Source organism: Meriones unguiculatus, chromosome 3 (assembly GCF_030254825.1).
Source record: "Meriones unguiculatus strain TT.TT164.6M chromosome 3, Bangor_MerUng_6.1, whole genome shotgun sequence".
Taxonomy (NCBI): Eukaryota; Metazoa; Chordata; class Mammalia; order Rodentia; family Muridae; genus Meriones; species Meriones unguiculatus.
Genome location: NC_083351.1, coordinates 30664717 through 30674355, shown reverse-complemented (window position 1 = coordinate 30674355; position 9639 = coordinate 30664717). Strand labels below are relative to the sequence as shown.

Sequence of the window (9639 nt, the reverse complement as noted above, 5' to 3'; positions counted from 1 at the left end):
ATAATTCTTGGCACATATTTAGATGATCATGTGGTTTTTCTACCTCATTTTACTCGTGTGGCTCCTCACATTTATTGATTTGCAGATGCTACAGCATCCTTGCATCCCTAGGAAGGGTCTCACTTCATCATCGTGGATAATGTTTTTTTTTTTTTTTTTTGCTGTGTCATTAATTTCAGTCTGGTAATATTTTGATGTGGATTTTTATACCCATGTTCATCTCTTCTAGGAGATAATGTTGTTTCCTCCTCTTCCTCTCTTTCTTTCCAATCCCCTCTGCCCCCTCTTTCTCTATGTCCTTCTGATTTTAGCATTGTTACAACGCTGGCCTCAAGGAATGAATTTGGAAAAAAAAATTACTCATCCTGAAGTTTTTGGAGTTTTTAAGTCTGTCTGTTTCTCTCTCTCTCTCTCTCTCTCTCTCTCTCTCTCTCTCTCTCTCTCTGTGTGTGTGTGTGTGTGTGTGTGTAGGTCAGAGGACAACTGTAGGCATAAGTCCTTACCTTTTTTTACCTTTTACCTCATTTGATACATTTGATACTTTGCCACTGTGTATATCAGGTTCAGTTTCAGGAGGGTCTCCTGTCCTGCCTCCCATCTCATTGTAGGAACACGGGGATCCCAGATGTGAACCCTCTCATGTTCCACTTTTACATATATTCTGGGGATCTGAACTCATGTCCTCATATTTATATGGCAAGTACTTTACCCACTGGCCCATCACCCCATCCACGGTTTTGGAGCTATTTAAGAAATGGAGCTGGGTATAGTGTCGCATGTCCTTCATCCCAGCACTCAGGAAGCAGAGGCAGGCAGATCTCTGGATTTGAGGCCAGCCTGGTCTACAGAGCGAATTCTAGGATAGCCAGGGCTACACAAAGAAACCCTGTCTTGAGAAAATACAACAGAAGAAGCAAAAAAGAAGGAAGGAGAAGAATTGTATTAGTTGTCATTTCATTTTAGCAGTGAAGCCTTTGGCCCTGGGATTATCTTTGATGGAACATTTTATGACTAGTTTGTGAACATTTTCTATTTCTTTATGATTCAGCGATTTAATGTATATATTACTGATATTATAGTATGTACTTTACTGTGCATTATATTATAGAATGACAAATTCAGGAACTTGTCTGTTCTAGGTTATCAGTTTGGGGCACAGAGTTGTTCATAATAAGCTCTAGTGATCATTGTATGTCTGGAATCAGTGACAATGTTTCCCTTTTTCATCTATGGTTTTATTCAAATCTTCTCTTTTATCTTGATATAGCTGGAGCTGTCAATTTTATCTTTTTAAAGAGCCCGCTATTTGTGTCACTTGTATTTTGTGCCTTTTCTATTTCATTGACTTCTACTCTGACATTTATTATGTCTTTCCTTTGGCTGTTTTTTTTTTTTTTTCTTTTATGTGCTGGCTCCTTGAGTTTGATTCATGTCTTTTCATCCTTAGCATAAGAGCTCCCTCCTTGTTCAGCTTCTGTTGTGTTTCATCAGTGCTGGTGTGTTGTGGGAATGATTTTGCTTTCCTCTTCCTGGATCCGTCGCTGTTCAGGCGTGAACTGAACTGTTCAGCACTAGATGGCAGACTGAATCCAGGGCTGCAGCTGTGTCGCTGCTGTTGCAGCCCTAGAGGGTGCCTGGTGGCCAGGTTTGTCCGATACCTGCAGATCGCTTGTTTTCCGGGATGATGTGGGAAAGTGTCTGAAGAGGTGTTCTGACCTTGAAAGCTCCTTTTTGGGGGTCAGAACAGGCCCATGCATGACTGTCACTGCTCTGTGGTCAGGCACCACAGGATTCTGCTTATCTTTGGGCTTCAGCACGGCAAACCCCAGGCTCCCATGCTTGTGACTTGGTACCCAAGCCCCCTTTTATTTTCTAAAGAAGATAATTACACCCTTTGTGTCAGGATGCATGGGATTGGAAAGGTAATGATGTAACCAGCCTCGTGGTCACCAATGCCACAACACTAAAATCATATTCAAAACCCTAGCACAGCACTGCACAGGATCGAGTCCCATGGCATTATGGACTGTTTGCTGCTGTGGTAGACTCATGGCCTAAGACTACTGAAACCTGCCCTAGGTGATGCTGTCTGAGTGACAAGGGCAAACGTTGTCTAATGGGCAATGGGGTCAGTCCAGAGACTCTGTTTGGTAGGATCTCAGCCAGGGGCAGGAGGCATCACAATCCTCTCAGTGTTAGGGCTTATCAGTTTGATGCTGAGGTTCTAAACTCAGCCCCGTGTTTACTTCCCTGCCCTACTCTCTCCTCAAGTTGATTTTGGTTGGTGTTTTATCACAGCAACAGAGAAGCAACTACAACACATGATCATAGGCCAACATGATAGAGACAGCTTCTCAAACATACTCAGAGCTTGTGTGAACCAAGATCCAAGCCGTGTGTGTGGGCAACTTGGGGGGAATGTGGGTCCTAGGAGTGTATTGAGGCCTAGGTACTAGTGGCCTAGGACTCAAGGTTGAAGGCCGTGGGATTGGGCTGTCCCCAGCCTTCACTAATGGGTGCTGGAGTTCAGACTTGTTCAGATCTTGGGGAATTCAAAGGCACAAGAAGCTCATTAGGAAAGCACCAGCATTGCCCTCACGGGAATCAGGGCTCACTGGAGCAGAGTTTCAAAGGGGAACTCCTCAGACTTCCCACTTACACCTCACACGGATCCTAAGAACAGGTAAAGAGTGACAAGGGGACAGGAGGCAGCAGAGTGTCCAGTCTGCTGGCTCTACCATCTGCAGATCCTGACATCTGCACTGTCCTGCTACTTCTCCATCCGCTCACCCTCTCTGCCTCCTACTTTCTCCCTCTCTCTCTCTCCCTCCCTGTCTCTGTCTCTCTTTCTCTCTGTCTGTCTCTCTGTCTGTGTCTATTTCTGACTCTGTCTCTCATCTTTCTACCCTCATCAGTCTCCCTCAAGACATGCCTGGCCTTCAGTTGCCAACAAAGACCAGGAGGAGGAAGGGCTGTCGTCAGGGTCAAAGCACTGGGTACTTTCCTGTTCCTGCCCTGCCCAGGAGTGACAGAAGCAGCAGGTAGGTGGTGGGGAAGACTGACAGGACAGCATGTTGACAGGACAGAGCATAGAAGGAGAGTCTGAAGAATTGGCTGAGAGTTATTTGATGATCTCTTTTGGTGTCTCCATGCAGATAACTGCCGTGCAGTGATTTTCTCCATTATAGCTGGAACAGTATGGCTGAATTTTGCAGCCTGTTCATATGCCTTGTCTCCCTTCTCCCTTCTTCTTTCCTCTTCTTTTTCAGATTTGACACTATATTGTGTATATCCTAACATGCATGGGCCATGGTGAAAAAGTCTTTTTTTTTTTTTTTTTTAAATCAAGAGTTCTTCTAGTAAATGCAGATGGATGCAGTGACTGGGTGGATCTTGGAAATCGGATAATAGAGAAGTTGTCATGGTACTCTAGGCATTCAGACAAGAACAGGTGAAGTTAGATAATAAGGGGATTGCAGAAAGTAATAATGTCCTTAATTCTTGAAGTTGGTCTGGACCTCAAGTCCAATTTTGCAAATCTCATGAGTCTCCCCCTTTTTTTCTTCTTCTTTTAATAAAGGCATCGATCTTGTCGTGAAATCTGCCCCCAACTCCCTTGGCCCCTCCCGTGTGTGTGTGTGATATAACCTTATTCACCTCCCAATGATCCCATCCTCTAGTACCATTCTATTGGGAATGAGGGTCTCAGCATATAAATGTGGTGGGAGCTATGCAGAATGAAGTCTGTGATGCTACTGGCTAGCTAGGGTCAACATGGCACTCTCCACAGAGACAGGAGTTTCTGGGCTTCTTATATCCACCAGCAGCCCTGAGCGCAACAAGGCTTTCTCTAGTCAGGCTGAGGCTTGTCATCCTGGTGGCATTTATGCCTAAGTTTAAATCTGGAGGCCTTGCTAAGTAAGTCTCCTCCACAACCCTTACCAGACACTAATACAGAGACGTATTTAAGCCCAAGGCTGGCTGGTTTCAGATGGCTGCGCTTGTCAGCATATGGTTTTGCCTATGGTTCTGTGGCTAGTTGTGTTTGTTTTCCTAACTGAGAACATAAACCTGTTGTTATAAAGGAAAAACCCAGAGTCATCCGGAGATCAGCCAGCAGACTTCCTTAGCTTAATTTCTGCAGAGAAAAGCATCCCAGCTTAAAATTATGCCATCATTGTTTCATCTTTCTACATGCCACAACCTGTCTAACATCCTCTAAACATGGGCTCCAGGCATGATGGATTTACATTACAGATGTGTTTGTACCACTGGTGAGGAAAAGGATCATCCTTATGCTTTCAGAGAAGCTCCTAGGGTGGAGTCAAGACTACACTGTCTACTTCCACAACTTAATGAGCTGTGTTGGGCACAGTGGTTGACCCTGGACTCACAGGAGTGCATAAAACAAAGCTTCTGTTTAGTTAGGGCGGCAGACAATAATTGGATAAATGTATTATCTTTCTCGAATGAAATGACCGAGGTGGGAAGGAAGTGAATATGGATGAGAGAACTGCGGGGAGTAGAACTTGAGCTGAAGATCCACGGGGTGGGGTGGGGGGTGGGGTGGGGGGACACAGAGCACAACACCACGATGGACCTAGCTGGTGCTTGATGGAATAGAGAGGATTGCAGCAGTAGTTTTATGGCACGAATGATGGAGACAGCATCGTAGATTGTGGGTTCTTCTTCTGCCTGGGGGTCATCTCCCAGCAGCCCACAAGTCAGGAGGGGCATGAGAATCATGCCTGGAATGACTATCGAGCACCATAGAGGGATCACACACCTCAGGAACCAGCTGGTGGCTAATTCAAATTTACTTCCAGAGAACAAAGGTTATATACCCCTTGGGGAGTGCGTAGGGGGCCCCAAGAATAGGTGTACATAATTGGTTGGAAGTAGGCACTTCAAGGATGCTTGATTTGCATTAAAGAGCACGCTCCTTTCATGTGAATGGAAACACAGTACCTAATTATCACATAGGCCTGGCGAGGGGAGAGCTAACAGGGATCTGTGTCAGAGGCCATATATCAAATATGGGTAGGGGCTGTCTGTGTCTAAAGACACTCTCCAGATGAAGTCAGATAGAGAGCAAGGGGCTTTGCTGGGAAAGAGGGAGTCCTGCCTTTAATGTTGAGTTTAGAATGGCTGTCTGAATGAGGTGAGAACTACAACCTCAAGCAGCAGGGTGCCCCCAACAGTAGAGGAGATCCCAGGTAAACCTCAAGCTAAAAACCAAGAGAGCATTTAGGAGTATGGTAAGTTTGAGGTGACTACTGAGAATCCAAGGAGGGATTTCAAACAGACTACCTACCAGTCAAAATAGAGAGATGTATTTAAGCCCAAGACTGGCTGGTTTCAGATGGCTGCTCTTGTCAGAGATGGTTTTATATATGTTTTGGTTTTTTTTTTCTTTCCTAATGAGCACATAAGGGATGTTATAAAGGAAAAAGTCAGCGGCATCCATAGGTCTGACACAAACTGGCTTTAGAAACTTTGACATGATTGCAACATTTCAGTGCTCTGTATCTGTGCTCACACTTACCCCTCTCTGGTCAGCCATGGCGAAAGAGGCCATCCTCCGAAGACGACGTCATCCCTCCCTCTGCAGTGTGGCTCTCCCCTTCCCTGATTCACCACATTCAAGCTCCATCATTTGGCCAGTTGCTTTGCGGTGTTCTCAGACTTCCTCATTAATTCCCATCACTAGATGAGACATGATTCTCACATCATAGAAAAGCTGCATTTTCTTCACCATGAAGATCCTGACCTCGGACTCCTTTCCATCTTGTGCCAGAGGCTCGGAAAGCCACCCATCCAAAACTCACTTCTTGTAGCATGATTTGGTTCTATTCTTTCAGAATTTCCTAGGTGCTGAAGTGGTAGAACTTTTTGCCTCTTGTTTCATTTGGTATCTACATACATTGGGGCACAAAGACCTCCCTTTACTTGAGATTTTTTTTCTCACCTTGGCTTTCTGTATCACACGGCACCCCTTGTTGGTTCTCAACATTATGTGCTTCTCTGGGTTTTCTCCTTGAGGCCAGCCTCTGTAATTGTGGCTTTCTGGTGTTCTGCATTCATCCCTCTTGCTTCATACGCTCCCCTGTGGCCCGATCACCTCCAATTGCTTCAGGTCTTACTAAAGTGCAGGTAATGCGATTTCTGCCTCAAAGCTGTGTCCTGCATTCTAGACACAGACATCCACTGGAGGCCAAAAGTTCCATAAGATGCCTTAGCCTCAGACTAGGCCCACTGTGCACTTTGTAACACTTGCAAATGATAGTGGAGGATGACGTCATTGTTATGGGTTTGCTATTCTACGTCTCTGAATCATCATTATAAAGTTAATTGCTACCTATAAAATGTTTAGTGCACAGAACCAGCTGTCTTACGGAGTACACCATCACAGAGCAGATGGTGTCAGAGACCATTATAGAGGAGCGTGATGCATTATAGAACACTTTGTCACTGAGTGGTATAGAGTACCCTGTGTCATAAATCATATCGTATCATAAACTATCGTAGAACACCCAGTGTTCATGCGGATGGTCTAATGGGGCAGGTGGTGTCCTAGGGCCCGCTGTGTCATAGGGCCTGCTGTGTCATAGGGCCCGCCGTGTCATAGGGCCTGCTGTGTCATAGGGCCCGCCGTGTCATAGGGCCCGCCATGTCATAGGGCCCGCTGTGCTATGTTGGCAGCAGCCTCGCGTATCACATGGTTATCACATTCTTCAACTGAGTCATGAGGCTGCTTGATTTGTAAATGTTTGATTTGTAAGTGTTTGATTTGTAAATGTTCCAGGTTTGTATAAATATGCCTTACAAATATCACACAACGACAAAATTTCTCAAACCATATCCCTGTCACATAACTGAAGGGCCAGTTTGGGGATGGTCCTTGAAATGTAGTCTGACTTTGACATTTGATGTTAGTTACCCACAAATGTTGAGTTCTTAAACACCCAGTTCTTCCCATGACATCTTTCACATGACATTTTCATAAGATGTATGGACCATAAATTGTAAATTAGACTTTCTGGGCACCCCCCCCATTCTTTTTGCAAATTCTACATTTTGAAATGTGGGGTTCATAATGCAGGCACCCCAGGCTAAGCTGGAATTGCATGATAGAAGAAAGACATGCTGTTTCATATTAAATGAAAAGTCTCTTTAAAACTTTGGTCTCAGGCTCTGTGGGACCCCTAATATATACTTGACTTTACTCTTCAGATTTGGTGTACCTGCTGTATAAATGGCAGCAGGGTTAGCGTCTGAGGCTGCTCTTTCATGAGTGACAGCCCTGCTCTCTCTTTGTGGCAGGAGGAGGATGCAGGACTTCCTCTGGAGGAACCACAGCTCTCTTACCGAGTTTGTTCTTCTAGGATTCTCCAGTGATAGAAAGATCAATGGCGTTCTGTTCGGTGTCTTTCTTCTCCTGTACCTCATCACCCTCCTAGGCAATGGGCTCATTATCACCTTGATACACATGGATTCCCGCCTCCACACACCCATGTACTTTTTCCTCAGTGTCTTATCTGTTCTGGATATGGGCTATGTCACCACCACTGTGCCCCAGATGCTGATACATCTGGTCTGTGAGAAGAAGACCATCTCCTACACTGGATGTGTGGCTCAGATGTACATCTTCCTGATGCTGGGAATCACTGAGTCTTGGCTTTTTGCCATCATGGCTTATGATAGGTATGTGGCCATCTGCCATCCTCTCAGATACAAAGTCATCATGAGCCCTTGGCTGCGTGGGTCATTGGTGGCCTTCTGTGGGTTTTGGGGTATCACCTGTGCCCTGGTATATACTGTTTCTGCCATGATTCTTCCCTATTGTGGCCCCAATGAGATCAACCACTTCTTTTGTGAGGTCCCTGCTGTCCTGAAGTTGGCCTGTGCAGACACTTCTCTCAATGACCGGGTGGACTTCATCCTAGGCTTCATCCTTCTCTTGGTCCCACTCTCCCTCATCATTGTTGTCTACATCAATATCTTTGCTGCTATCTTGAGGATCCGCTCAACTCAGGGACGGATCAAGGCCTTTTCCACCTGTGCCTCCCACATCACTGTGGTCACCATGTTCTCGATCCCATGTATGGTTATGTATATGAGACCTGGCTCTGAGTCCTCCCCAGAAGAGGACAAGAAGCTGGCTCTCTTCTACAATGTCATCTCTGCCTTTCTCAACCCCATCATCTACAGCCTTCGTAATAAAGATGTGAAAAGAGCTTTCCTCAAGGTAATAGGCAAAGGGCCAGGGTGAAGGCTTGGGAGTTATGAGACTAATAGCCTTCTGGAACACTCTTCATGCAGCTTCCTATAGTAAGACTGACTTCTGGAATGAAACCATATTGCACCCAGTGAGTTGGCTTTGGTTCAACACCACTAACTTACTGCAGACTGTATTGGGATGCTAGCATTTATTACACTCACTCATTTTGGCATATGGTCCTATGGAAACTGATCATAAGCCCAGATTCATATAACACCATCAGGAAATAGAACTACTTCACCACCACACAAGGCAACATTATATATGGTCCTCAACTCTAGCCTCTGATACTGATGCTGTTGTTATTTGTTCCATTAGCATAACTTCCTAATTTTTTGAATGTTACATAAACAGATGTGAGACTGGGGGCTCTGTTTTTTCAAAACCCCTGTGATTCATCTAAAGTGCTATGTGTGACAGTAGTATGTTTCTCTATTTGCAGCATATTGCCACAGTATAATTTTATATAATACTATATTGCCACAGTATAATTTGGGAAAGATAGTGATGGTTTCCATTCTTTGGCTATTCCATATAAAACTTCTATGGGTATTTATTCATGTAAAGTTTTTTCCTTTTTTTAAATAGTTTTAAAATGACTTTTGCTTGTTTATTGTGGGAGGGGCAAGTGTGCCCAAGGTGCATGGGGAGCTTGAAGGACTGGCTATGGGAGTCAGTTTTCTTCTTCTACCCTATGGGACCCGAAGACTGAACTCAGGTGGCCAGGCTTGGCAGCCGGTGTCTTTGTCTGCTGAGCTTCCCCCTTGCCCTCATGTGCAGACTTTTGAAAAAGGATTTTTTTCCCTCTAGAATAAATACACAGAATGTGATTGTCAGGGCATATGTTATGCGTGTACTTCAGCTTACAATAATATTTTAATCAAACCCACAGTTAGATACCATTTCACATGTGCCAGAGTGCCTGCAGTTAACAGACAGATGCACCGGAAGGCTGTGCAGTACTGAGAATGCTTACACTTCTGGGAGGAGTGTAAACTGGAATTACTGCTTTGAAAATAGCCTGCCAGTTCCTCAAATATTCAGTGTAGAAAGACATGTTGTCCATCCATTTCACTCCCAGATACATATCAAAGAGAAGTTAAAACACACATCAATTACGCAAAAAAATAAAAAATAAAAATAAAAATAAAAGATAAAAGTACACACTCGTGGCTAGAGAACTGGCTCAGCAGTTAAGAGCTGGCTGCTCTTCTGGAGGCGTCAAATTTAATTCCCAGCATCTACGTGGTCACTCATAAGTATGTGTAACTCCAGTTCCAGGGGAGATGCCCTCTTCTGGCTTCCACAGGCACTGCATACATGTTGCTCACAGACACACATTCAGGCCAAACACAAAA

The 9639-nt window shown here is 44.7% G+C and overlaps 1 protein-coding gene across 1 annotated transcript; it reads left to right on the top strand.

Moving 5' to 3' along the window:
- The first annotated feature begins 7330 nt into the window (after positions 1-7330).
- On the top strand, positions 7331-8272 carry LOC110552934 (olfactory receptor 2A12-like). The gene has a single exon (XM_021644591.2). The coding sequence runs from the start codon at positions 7331-7333 to the stop codon at positions 8270-8272; it is 942 nt and encodes a 313-aa protein (XP_021500266.1).
- Positions 8273-9639: the final 1367 nt, after the last annotated feature.